The sequence below is a fragment of the Odontesthes bonariensis genome, chromosome 23 (assembly GCF_027942865.1).
Source record: "Odontesthes bonariensis isolate fOdoBon6 chromosome 23, fOdoBon6.hap1, whole genome shotgun sequence".
In the NCBI taxonomy this organism is placed as follows: domain Eukaryota; kingdom Metazoa; phylum Chordata; class Actinopteri; order Atheriniformes; family Atherinopsidae; genus Odontesthes; species Odontesthes bonariensis.
Genome location: NC_134528.1, coordinates 21,368,010 through 21,381,938, shown reverse-complemented (window position 1 = coordinate 21,381,938; position 13,929 = coordinate 21,368,010). Strand labels below are relative to the sequence as shown.

At 41.4% G+C, this 13,929-nt stretch overlaps 1 protein-coding gene across 1 annotated transcript in view; it reads right to left on the bottom strand.

Moving 5' to 3' along the window:
• Positions 1-1,256: 1,256 nt before the first annotated feature.
• The window catches only part of shisa9a (shisa family member 9a), a 64,210-nt gene continuing 51,537 nt past the window's right edge, over positions 1,257-13,929 (bottom strand). The window contains 1 exon segment of the mRNA XM_075457709.1: positions 1,257-8,908. Within this exon segment, the coding sequence (XP_075313824.1) occupies positions 8,067-8,908 (842 nt within the window). The 3' untranslated portion in view covers positions 1,257-8,066.

Genomic DNA, 13,929 nt, shown 5'->3' with positions numbered 1-13,929 from the left:
CTTATTTTCAAAAGTAATTAGTTACTTTGCTGATTACTTTACTTTGTTACTTTTCAAAAACATGATGCACAACCTGAGTACACTATAAAGCAATTCAGCCTACCGTTCAGCCTAATTCTATTCTTTCTGCATATTCAATTATATAGAATTGACATAATATCTTAATAATAAGCATAATAACCATTATGTCGTATCCTCTCTCATATGAGAGAGTCTATAGTGAAAATGGGCAATATGTCCTTGACAATATAGCCAGCGACTAGCTTCTTCAGTTCAGTGGCGCTACGTCCTGTCGCTCTTAAGCCTATTTTCACTTCTTTAACAGGAGAGGGGCCATCGGAGGTTTGCCCAGTGGAATTGGATGTGGTGGCCACAGCGGTCATGTCAGTGGGGGGATCCAGGGGGGGGTTCTCAATGAGTTTCACATTTTTCGCTGTAGATAAAAATGTTCTTCCCACGCAGAGTGTACAGCGGATGCTAATGTTTTTGTCACTTTTTACCGAGTCAAATTCAAAGTAATGTCAGTACTGCCAAGCATTAAACGCTGCTCTCTCCCGCGCTCCATGTTATCTCTTGTTGATCTACACACACACTGACGTCGCACCGCTCATACGTGATTGTCAGGAGACACTCTTACATGCAAAATCTCGGTTTAGTAACGCAGTAACGCAGCCTGCTTGCGGGAAAGTAACAATAATCTAATTACTGTTTTTGCAATTGTAATCCCTTACTTTACCTGTGACTTGAAAAAAGTAATCGATTGCAGTATGGCATTAGTCGTTGCTCATCAATCTCATACCTCCTGCCTGTCAGCCATTATGTGGTTCCTCCATCTAACCAAAACCCACAACACTGTGTTCAAGCATAAGCTCTGTAATATAAACTTTTGGAATTTGGCATTTTGATTTGACATCTGTGAGACATGTATGTGTCAGGCTCAGAAACAAAGCAAGAAGCAGCTTATGCGTGAGCACTGCCTCAGCCTTCACTGTGCTGCAGTATATAAATGTGCTTCCGAACAGTTCAATCTGTCCTAACAACATAGTATATATCAAAAGTTTGTTGGGAAGTAAAGAGTCGAGGGAAACACAAGAGGAAAGTGGGAGGGGAGACAATATAGAGATAAAAGAGATAAGGAGGAGCTGAGGGACTGTGCAGTATCTCTTCCCGAGGACAAAAGGGCAAGGAAACAAAAGCAAATAGAAAAAGACACACCAAAAGAAGGCAAAGAGAGCAGCGCTTTTACAGAAGTCATCTTTTATTGCCACGTAAGAAAGTTGTTATACTGTATATAACAATGGTAATATACTGTCAGATGGCAAATCAACAACAAAAGAACAAAAATATCCCTGTCATCCCTTCCCAAAATAAAGGAAAACAGTCATAGCAACACTATGGTAATATATTTCTTGGACAATACGTCTGCTATATTTCTTTTTTTATTTCTTTTTTTATTTATTTATTTATTTTTTACAATAGTTGTATAGTACCAAAATACAGCTTTTTCATAACTTAATTTCACAAATCATAAAGTTAGTCAACATTAAAAGGACGATGGGGCATCACGGTGCATATTAGAAGCTACTGTGCAAACAATATTGGGAGATGGGTTCTACCATAAAAAATATGCTTTACTAGCCACGCTTAAATGCTGTGTTTGGGCCATATGTATCCATATACACATATGCATAAATACCACAAACTGGTTTCGACATCAAAAATAGAAAATTGGATCTCATATAACTTTGTATGTAATGCATGATTAACACCAAAATGAGTTAATCAATGAGTCTTTCTATAAAAGGATATACTTGCTAAAGGATAGTTGTGACCATATATCGCAAATAGCTTATTGATTCAGCTATGGTGATGGGAAATCCCTCAGCTCTGGACAATAGCAGAGGTCAGTATCCACACGGCTATTCTCCTTCACTGGTTTAAATCCTTCGATTAATTCTAACAGCAGGTGTATTTCATGTGGGCTCATGATCGAAATCATGTATATAAAGTAGGCCATCAGAGCAAATCCTATTAAAGCAGATGTTGAGTGTTACTGGACTACAAACACTGCATCTCCTCTGTCTCCGTGTGCATAAGTGGACATCTCCAGATTGGTGAAAACATCGCACATAAAAATCAACACTATACAAAGTTGTAAACATAGGTGATAAGAACCCTTTCTTGATATAGCGATATATGGATTTTCGATCATACAGACGCCGCTCTCGCTGGCAGCACTATTGACAATGCCATCAAGTCCAACCAAAAGCAATGGTAAAGGGCAGGAAAGAAATGAGAGAAAGAAAATCTTACAAATGTAAGCTTGTGTTTGAGCCCTTTAGTGTCATTCTGATAAACTGTACATGTCACATTTTCCAGTCATGATGACACTGCTCTGCCCTCTCATCAGTAAAAAGAGTATACTGCATTTTTTTCTGTTCAAATTCAGGGGAAAAGACATTAATGCTTCCTAACCAAGACATGAATATTTACAGACAACAACAGTGCTTTCCTGATTCAGACTGACATCAAGAACAATCCGTGCTTTATATTGTCGGCATAAATTGGACAAAGAGTTGGAAAAAAAATACTCAACATAACAAACGGGAGCTTGCAAAACGTACCAGCGGACATTAGAAATAGCCAATCTGTATGCTGGGATCAGTTATTGATTTGCGAATCAAATGAGCTGCATTGATGATCAATAGTCAGCATGTTGAGTGTCACAATATCTTATTAACATGAAATAACTGGACAAAGGAGATTTTGTGTGTGTGGATGTGTGTGTGAGCCATCAGCTGTCTGATTCACAGCTTCCAACGTGAGGCTGTTAGTGCCAACGTGCTGTGCACCACAAACATTTTTACAACATCAATAATTGAAAGCTTCTTCCCCATCAGTTGTTGATTTTAACTTCCAATTCCGTCTTTGTGTGCCTCTATGGATTAAGGAGTCTCTATTGCCACAGCAAAGCTCTTTCTCGCATCTCTGTGTATTGTTGATTAAAGCCCCCTTAGCCGATGTCCCCAATGCAGCTCTTGTTCTGGTGATTACTGTATATTCCTTGTAGTAAATTCTGCTGCTTTGCCCAGCAGCTGGCTGGGACAGATTTCAAGGATATCTTGACACTTTGTTTGTATCAGTGGGCCTCTATAACCAAACAGAGAGAGGGGTGGTTGAGCGACAATCCCTAATTTCATATCCCAATCACATCTCCGCTTCTCACTGTCACCTCTGTTCCCTCTTTTTATCTCTGAGTGGAGCTTGTGTGGGCTACTGGGAGCAGAAACTTTTGTATTACTTTAGTCTTTAGCGCTGTCACGGTCTGTGTATTTTGTGAGCGGGTGAGTTAATTTGCTGTTTGCCTTGCAGCTTTTTCCTCTTTTATGTTTCGACATTGCCTCTGCCACTCTTGCTGTTTGCTTTTCTTTGAGCCCTTATTAATTTGACACCTGAAACCCACTAACTGGACACCAGCTCAACAACAACCCTGGATACATCTCGCAATGTTATATTAAAAACAGTGTGTTATCTAGACCAAAGGCTGCATCCATAAACAGTAAATTTTACCTATCAACACCAGGTCACAAGGCGGAAAGGTATATTCACACTGCTAAGACCTCAGCTCCTGCACCCACCTTGGGTCTGACTGTCAATATAATTAGGTCTATGGCATCTCCATTCCATATTTGACCTCCTTTCATGAAAAAAAATGGAAAAAAAACAGTCCAGAGAAACATTTTTGTGTGCCTGGACATGTACACATGGAACTAGCTGCTGGTGGTTTGGATCAATGAAATTTCGTTCCTAATTTGGATCTATCTTGCAGTAAAACTCTAACATAATCAGAGTCATCAAAATTAACTATGTGAATTTTGGATTGACATCTTCAAAAATAAACATTTTTATAGAAGGCTAGCTAGCTTGAATGCTGAAGTGTCTTACTAAAGCCAACTGTAGCAATGTACACTCCAACCAAGCTAGTATAGTTGGATCTTTTTTTTAATAAGGTAGTTGTTTTAGGGTTTCCTGTTGGCCTACACACGTTAAAGCTTCATTAACTTAAAGCCTGCATAAAATAATGTGTATTTGCCGCATGATTGAATCTACAGATCATTTCTGCACCTTCTGCATTAAAGATTGTTTTCTTATCCTTGCGCATTAAGCATTTTATCACCAAATTACTTTCAACAAGACCAGTCTCGCACACCTTTTCAATAAATAATGAATAGAAACACACTCCTCGAGTATCTTTAGCCCGTAACAATTTGAGGCTGATTTGAGCCTGTGGATTGCCTGTGTCCTTTTGTCTCTGCTGTGGCACTTTTTCGCCTGACCAGCTGATGAACAATGGCAGACATAGCTGCCTCCTGAACCCGCTCATCTGTGGTCCCAACCCTGCCAACCGTGACCCGGCCAGCGCAACCAATTCCCCGCTTTCTGTCAGATTATTTTACTTCTACGCATGAATGATGGGGGATTTTTCTTTTTTTTCCGTTGTTTGTTCATGTAATGCTTCCACTCTTCTGCTTGCTTATCAGTTGTTCCTGTGGCTACTTTTGGAGAGCTTAATAGACATGTTAGAATAGTGGCAGTGGCAAGCAATGGGAGTTCACGTTTCCACATTTCTGCTTTGTTGGATTAAGTGAAGCAAACCCTGACCTTTCTCTCAACTCTGGCACAAAAAAAAAAAAAACAAGAAAAACAAAACAGAAAAGCAACAGAAAGCAGCAGAAAGAGAAAATTGATTAAAAATAAAATAAGACAGGAGTGGAGGTTGAGGGAGGCGAAATCTGTTTGGGATTTTCATTGGCCCCAAACAAGTTTTGAATGGTATATACCGCATTGATTGAATTTGTTTGCTTTGTTTGGGCTTTGACGTCTTCAGAGACAATAACTGTATGCCAAAGTTGGATTCACACACACAGCCATACACAATTTTAAAAGCAGTGAAATGTGTGCAGTGTTCAAGAGGAGACATAACGGTACAAAATTGCAAACGGAATTACATTTCTTTTCTCTCTCTCTCTCTCTCTCTCTCTTTTTTTTGTTTGCCTTACAGAATCAATCACTTTCATTTCCTGCAAGTGCAATGCACACGGGGAGACACAAACACATCTTAAAATGTGGGAGTGAATTATTACTACTCGCTGCCTCATCATAACTGTACTTCACCATAACGGGAAAGATTCATCACAGCCCCACATTTTGTTTCTGATATTTCTGATCTCTGAAGATGATCCATTCAGACGTGGGGAAAGAGAGGGGGGGGGGGAGTGAAAAGAGGCGTGGAACAAGAAAGTATGAAAGGCTATGTATATTTATATATAAAAATCATATCAGTGATCGCTACAAAGGGCCAAGATCTGGAGTTTCACAGTCTTTCATGAAGAGCGGGCGCAGTAACAGTGCTGACTCTTTGTCTCTCTGCTGTGATGACACCTGCCGCTCGGCACCGTGGTAGCACAAGAAAAGTCCACCCTCTAATGTATTCTCAGCGTGCATGAGTGCACATGTGATAGGTGCGGGTGTGTAGGTGACCTATTTCAAATGCACTTTCGATTTTTAAAAAAATCCTGTTCCCTGCTTTCAGCCAGGCCTCAGATCTCCAGTTATGTGACCCCCCCCCCAAGGCAGCAGGGTGTTGCACAGCACGAGGCACAAATATCCCCTTCTCAGACACGCTTATCTTCTGCTCAGCTGGTGTAGACCTTTTTTTTTTATTTAGGAGCTGTAACATTAGGCTCTTCTTTGCACCTCAAATCTACATGCAGTCTGGATTCAAAGTGTGTGTCGCTCTGACGGCATTACATTGTAACTCAATGTCTTTTCGCCTCATCAGATTGTCGTGTGCACCTTTTCCTCTTATTCTCTTAAGCTTTAAAATGGACAATCTTCTTTAAACTTCTTCTTTTTGCTGATTCACTATCTATAATTTCGCCTTACAATAATTCCTTGTTAGTGTCCCAATACTGTCCCAGCCACTTGGCAGCTGTATGTGCTTCACTTGGGTTTACACAAAACCTTCTATGAAATAATCTTATCAGTTAAAATGCCTATCAATGCTGACTTAGATAATTGAGGTGGAAGCGGCACTTAAGATGACAAGGTCACAATTATATTAGTGGTTGCGGTTCACATAACAAAAAACAAAAGCATGTAAACAGGCAGAAGAAACCCTTCAAAGATTTGGCCTGTTTGTCAGACTCACAGGTTTATTTTTATGTTTGAGTCATGTAACCCACATAGATTTTTCCAGCTGGTTGTGATGTTTTTTTCTCCCTCAAGCTAGAGCTTCAGTACAGTGAGTGATCTAATCAAGCTTAGTTCCTTGTGGCATACACTATCATAAAAAGTCTTGTTACTTACTTTCTTATTCATTTTTAATTCCTGCAAGTCCAAACTTACATTTGGTCCATGTTATGATTGCAGGCATAGACACTTTTCTATGTGTGCCATCTGGGATAAATACATAAAAAACATTCTTTTGTTTATAAAAGTCATCATGTTCACTTCCAGCATGATCAGGGTACTCTTTAACCACCGCTGAGCAGCTTTTTTTTTGTTTTCTCATTTCATCTATTCTTTCAGAGGAAGAGTTTAATCGTTTGTTGCCTGGCAACCTACTGTAAAGTCCCATGACAGTTGCTCTGACACACAACCTTTCCTAAAACCACAGAATGTCTTTTTAACAGTTAGGTTTTTGTTCAGATTAAATTAGCTACATATAACATGTTAATTAGTGATGTTTTCAGGCGCCATTATGTAATGTACCATTGCAGAGGACTAGTGTTTTACTCTTGTTTCTTGTGTTTGTTGCCTGCAGAGTTAATTACCTGATGCCTCTTGCATCATAACTAGGGAACGGACAGAAAAGTGGCACTAATTTTCTCATTTCATACTTAGAAAGAAGGCATACATGCCAAACAGTCGATTTAATTGTGCAATTATTTTGCAAATAGTTCTTAATTTTTAAAATAGCTGCCATTTTCAAAACTTCCAGGGTCTCGTTATCTAAATTCACTGAAGATTTTAATGGCATTTGATTTATTTTAATGCAAAAAAAAGCTATTGGTATCATTCAAAAACCTTTTTCGACACACCTGGTGTGTGGTGTTTCTACTGTACATTTCTGTGACTGTGAACATGTGTCTGCTTCTGAATGTGTGCATTTGTGTGTGTGTGTGTGGCGAGTATGATGGTCTGAGGAGCCACCACTTTGCTGCAGCATCACCCAGATGCTGCCTCCCTGCCTCCTCACCCCTCCTCTGGGCGAGCTGTCACCACACAGACGAGATCAGAACACAACAATGCCAGTGCGACAGCCTCCATTCTCTGTGCTGGAGCCTCGCGGAAAAAAGGGCGACCTTCAGCAGCAGAGCTTATGAAGGCGCTTCTGAATAGCCACAGTACAAAGCATGTCTGCAGTCCAAATCCCAGCGCCCTCATCATGTGTGTCTGCTTCAAAGCCCTCGGCCGATTTGGGTGTAGGAATGGTATTTCTTCCAAACCGTTCAATGCTTCTTTTTCTTTTTTTTTTGGCAGATGAGAATCTCTCTTTTTATAGCTAAACATGCTGCCTTTATCCTTTTCCATGACGTTTTAATGCTTTACACTTCATCCCTTATATTGCTTCTAAGGTTTGGTTTTTAAAGCCAATCTGTTTCATTTCCAGCATTTTTGCCCTTTAACATCTGCATGTAGCCGCCCTGTAATACTCATCATTACAGAGTAGATATTAGCTCCGAGACAACACTCTTAACATTGCCACAGGAGTACAGACATCCCCGCTCGCAAGGTTCCTAATATAGTATCGTTATAGGTGCCACCAACTTGGGTACCGTCCTCTTGACTACAAAGGTCTGTTGAGTGATTTGATTGGTGAGTTCTGTGAAACAAGAACCACTTAGACACACTAGGCCAACGAGCATCATCTTCTTCACTTAAACACACATGTAGACCGGCACCTTTGAACACCCCAGGAGTTGGCGCCTCCACTTAGAGATTGCTTGTGTCATCACTCCACATACATCCTTTCCCCCTCTCTTTCTTCCTTTCATCCTCTCTCACACAGTCACCTCTGTCTTGCTGTTGGTCACAAAATAGGGCTGTGTGGGGAGGAAGTGGTGGCTGTGGCTGTGGCCTCTGGTGTCATGAAGCTGGTTTGGCTCCAGCACGGTACACTGAGGCCTCTTATGCCCATAGCTCTTCCTCCTGCCCACTGTCTCAGTCCCATCCCAGCCCTTTAGCCCAAACCCCATTACATGCCCAGCTGCGATTGTGTTGGAACTGTACGCCAATGGGCGGCCCATGGTGGCTGAGTTTGAGCCAAAGGCCGTCGCAGCGGCTCTGGAGATGCCCAGGGATGTGCCACCTGGCATGGTCCCTGCCATATGCGCCAGGGAAGTAGCCCCAAGTCCTGGCGCCTTGCTACTGTGGCTGTGAGCATAAGTGTGAGAGCTGTGGGCAGCATGACCATGGCTGCCTTTGGGTTTCTGGCCATTTGGCTTGAGTCCCCCTCCTCCTGCACCAGCTATGTGCCTCTCTGTCGGTAGGGTTGAGACAGAGGAGATGCTAGGCATCTCAGTGACATAGGTGGCCACTGGTTCTGGAGTCAGTGGCCCCAAGGAGGTCATGGGAGTCATGGACGTCATCTGGGTAAGCGAAGTCATTGGTGTCATAGATGTCATTGGCGTCATTGAAGTCATCTGAGTGATGCTGGGGTTCATGTGATTGGAGGTCATAGGATTCGAAGCCATGGGGTTGGTGGGAATTGGAGTAGTCATTGACGACATGTTGCCCACAGAGGGTCTGGAGTTGCCCAAAGGCTGGAGAGGAAGGCCCCCTTTCGATGGCAGCTCTACCATCAGCCGACGCTTGTTGTAGAGTTCACCGTTGTATTTGGCAGCTATCATGAGAGGAAGAGAGAAACACAAATAATGAGGATGTTAGGTCAACACCAAAGAGCTGCTCGAGAGTGTAGCTGAATTGTAGAAATTAATGATTAGACTGCTTTCTCATGTGAAGACAAGTGGATAAAACCCACTATTCACTTCGGCTGCATGTCCATTTTTGATGCAATTGCTCAAAGATAGAGTTCCCAGACCAACAGTAATGTCCCTTTGGATATATAGTACTGTTTATTAAAAAGAAGATTATGAGAAGCTCATTACTATTCCAGAGCTTGAAAGATTCTTTAACCAAAGATATGGATATAATCTATTCTATTGTACAGTGATTGCACAATATATGATTCTAGAAGTTCCTTATAACGTGTCACATACTCTGCTGGTAGTTTTGAAACTGGGCTTGTTCAGGAGATGCATGCTTAAAGTAAGCTGCTGAGCTTAGTGCCCTACACAAATGTATAGCTCATGTGTATAAACATGTACCTTTCAGTTAAGTTTTGTGACTCATTGGAATACAACCACAAAGAGCAAACACACACAATAGACAATCTTCATACCAACTGCGATGCAGTGTGAAATTTAAATGGGAACAGACTGCAATGCTTTGCAAATAAAGGAAATTCTCATTCTGATATGATAAGCAAACATCAACTCTTGAAACTGAGAAGTGTTACATTCTCTTGCACAATAGAAGCTCATGAAATGTGACGCATAGTTTGGGAATTTCATAATCAAAGCTGCACAATATCTTTAAAATATTTCAGAGAATTGGGAAAATACGAAGGCTGAAAAAAAAAAAGGCCTTTAGTAAGTGTTCACTATAGGGCACAATGTGAAAAATAAAAGCCTTTTCCTTTGCTTAAGGGCATACGTTTGGGTATCTGATGTCAAATAAAGTATTCTGTTTTACACTAAATGTGGACGCCTGTTAGGGTGGTGGGGAGAGAAGAAGGACCCAAATGCAGACGCAGATGAAGGCGGGAGGTTGTGAGGTACTAGAACTTGAGTTATTCAAAACTATAACAAAAAATGCAGCCAAGCCAGAACACCATGAGCTAAACTTGGGGAAATAAAAACATAAAAAAAACAACAAAAACCCGACTAAGACCGTGAACATGGCCAAGAACTTGAAACAACAAGAAGCGAACTATGAAGAGTAACAGCGAGTGTCAGACTATGGAAAACCAGGGAGCTTAAATACAGAGGAGAACTGATTAGTGAAATGGTGAACCGCTGAGACAATTAACACAGGTGAGTAGTGGAGCGAGTGACATAAACATGAAGAAACTAGGAGTGAGTATATGTCAAAACAAATGAAGGAAACTTCCTGGCCAAAAGTAAGAACGATAAAGACAAACGTTGAATGCAGCTATAAAAGACAACTAAAGACTGGACTTAAACAGACTGCAGAAACCTGAAAAAAAAACAAAAAAAAAACGTATAACTCATCACCATAAGTGATAAAAAAGCTAAGATGAAGAACAGACAGCAATCAAAGAGACTATGGACAAAAAGACAAATCAAGACAAGAGAAACGCAATAAATGGAAATGGAATAAATGCTGATAAAAACAAATGACTAAATAACAGATCAAAACTAAAACCCAGAAAAACTACGACCAGAAAAATTCAACCAAATTTCAAAATCCACAAACCCTGACAACGCCACTCTCTGAACTCAGCAGCTACATGTTCATCTAACCAGATCCCTGACCTCAGATCCCGCAGCATTCACTCTACCTCAAAAGTGGGGAGTAGAAACTTCTTGTTCTTACTCTTTGCTCTGCTGATGACAAGCATTTAGGAAAGAAATGAGCAAATAATGATGTACCAGTAATTCAATGTTTTATATCCCAACTGGAAATTCTAGCTTTTCATTGCTATTCTTTGTGTTTTTCACAAGTCAAAAAATTCAAGTTTCCCATTCGTCACTGTATGCAACATCAGGTGCAACAGTCAATTTGCCATTAGGAAAAGTTCTGTAAAAAGTAGTCCATAAAAGCAAAAGTTCTTAACCTTGTGTTAGTGCAAGCGTCCTCTGCCTCCGTATTAGTGTGTGTGTGTGTGTCTCCTCAGCAACTGAGCAGTCAGCTTGAAAGCCCTCACATTTATTCTTTCCTCTGTCAGTCGGTGTCACCGAGCTTCAGTCCCGCTTATCACTGCGAAATGTGACCTTTTTTTCCTTCTGATTCACAGTCACAGTCAAGTCATTGCTCTTTAGCTCCTTGTTGCCTTTGCGTCCTTGAAGATAAAGTTAACACATTCAGCGAGTTTGCTTTGCTGCCGTAACTATAAATCTCGTTTATCGCTCCGTGAGCGGTGGGGAGAAATGAGTAAGGGGCGCTGTGAGGGAATAGCAGAGCAGAGTTGTGGGCGAGGAAGGGGGTTGGAGGAGCGCAGTGTCTCGCCCGACGAGTCCCAGCTAGACCGCCCCTGGGGATCAAACTTGCTCAGGCGACAGGTGAATCAATCTGGAGGTAGTCAGCTCGACGGTGCAAACATCCAGCGGCGGACGTGAGTGGAAACGTAAAACGCCGCTGTTACGCAGTGTGGGCCCTGCATGTTTCTGTCTGAGAAAGCCAGCATCCCACTGAGACCAACATTATGCATCAGGACAAAAAATAAAGAGAGCACTGCTTCTATGAAGGCCCTCGGTGCGGGGAACATAAAAACTTTATTAGAGTTAGATGTGGATGTCAGTCTGCTTTTTCTTAGGGCAATTCGGTTGTCTACTGCCAAGACTACGGAGGGTTTACTATTCTGAAGATGTTTTTACATTTTGATGATCATTTTAAGTTTTTTCCAAATTCATAGACCTTTGATACGGTATTACTATTTCTAACAGCTATTTTCTACTGATTATCTCGGTACATACAAACCTACAACCCAACTCTACACAAATCAAGCGTGATCAAGTCTTCTTTCAAACAACTCAATACATCACTGCTTTTCTGCTAATGCCAAAGGCCAAACGTAGGTGATTCAATTTAAATTCATCCGTTAGTTGTCATAAAAGTGTGTGCAATGTCATCCGGTTTTTTATCTGCACAAAAGTATCATTTGTATCCCTCAATGAGACATGCATTTTAACTTCATGTTGCGCTAAATCTAATCTAAATTTGTATTTTGAGTGGATTGTACAAGATTAAATCACATTTTAGGTGTAAAGATAAATAATCAACAGGTTCTCTAAGCTTTTTAGATTGTTGATACTACCTACTGATGAAACCATTTTGACAAATTTAGGTTGATGCTTGCATAGAACATCGGGCGGGATGTGTGGAAGCTCAAAAAAAGAAATTCTTTGGGCAGCCTCCAGTTTGGATTACAGTACTGTATGAAGCATAATGCAACAGAGGTGAAAGGGAGGCTAAAAAAGGAAAAAAATAACATTGACCAATTCCCTCCCAAATTACTGGGGGATTTAAGGAGTCTATCTTCTGTGGAAAACTAACTTCTTACCAGGCATGTAGGAGAAAGGACCGTTGTAAGATTTAGCGGATCACTTGTACGTTACATGATCATAATTGGTCATCTGTACTTGCAGACATCCGTGTCCTTCTGAGCCTACATCCAGAGACCTTTTTTAGTTGGTTTGTGCCTTGGTTGCTGTTAGAATTCAATAAAGTGACCTTATATAAATGCACAGGGGGACAGTGGAGAGGGCTATTGATTGACAGAAGTGTGGCTCATCAGACCATTGGGAAAGTGGCAGAGGCAATTAAAGAACGGGGGTGGAGAGGAGGTGCAGATGGGGAGATGGCGAGAAACTGCGGCGCTTAGCTTGGGTTTAGCTCCATATCTAATGGGGTCAACGGATAGTGAACACACAAGTCTGCGGAGTGTTTTTCTGCCATAACTTCTTCCTCTCCGTTACTCACACAGGCATTTGCCCAAGCGCACGTGTGACATTTACGTTATTGGACTCTTGGTAATGGCAGTCCCTAAAATCCAGGGCTCCTGTGCTGTGTATCTTTGGTTTCCAATCCTTTTAGAGATGCCTCTTTGAATACCACCTGTGAAATAGAAATCTGCCACTAAAGTATGAGCCTGAGAGAGAGAGAGAGAGAGAGAGAGAGAGAGAGAGAGAGAGAGGGGGGGGTGGGAGCATCCCTTCGGTTAAATGGAAATGGAATCAGATATGAGAAGCTTTATGAGTAGATTCTGATTGGCGGTCGAATGACTCTTTGAGCAATATGGAGGATGTATTAAAGGTGGAAAGCGGGTCATTGTCCAGGGGTGAAGAGGAGAGGGGCAGACAAAAGTGGTGAAAAGAGAAGGTTAGGGGAGCGCAGAGAAAAGGGCAGGAGGTAAATGATATAGGCGGCGATATGAAAGATGGAAAAGGTGAAGATTGGAAATGGGGAAGAGGAGGGAGGGAAGGAGCAAGAGAGGAGTTGAGAGGAAATGAAGGGGACCGGGAGGGGGCCGGGAGGATGAGCAGTAGAGAAAAGTGAGCCCAGACATTAAAGGTTAGCAGAGCAAACAGGAGAGAGGAAGATGGTCTTGGGGGAGTGGTGGAAGGAAAATGAGGACCATTTTAGATGTAAAGGGAGGGATGAAAAGTTGTTTCAAAAGGAGTCGGAGAGAAAAGAGGGAATAATATTGGCAGGGTTGAATATTGCCTCTAAACTGCTGCCTGGACCAACTTTTATCATAAAAAAAAAAAAGAAATTCTTGTAAAAGCTTAATATAAAATCATTTTCTCTTTTTAGATGGTTGACACGGATGGAGTTGCACACTCTATCCCATTAACTTGAAATAATGCTAAATGACACTAAATGATTTTTAGTATATAACACTGCTTCTCAGATTGATTTTATGGCCCGTAGGCAGTCGCTGCTTTTTTGCTCCTGTCTGTGTCACCGGTAGCTACGGCTTTTCCTCATTGTTTGAGCAGACCACATTACACGAGATGGCCTGAGGAGCACTCTTTCTCTGCTGCATCTCGGTATCTCCTTTTTGGCAGTTTGTCATCAGCTTCGAGGAAACTCAGTTTTCCATTTCTCACATTTTCATTT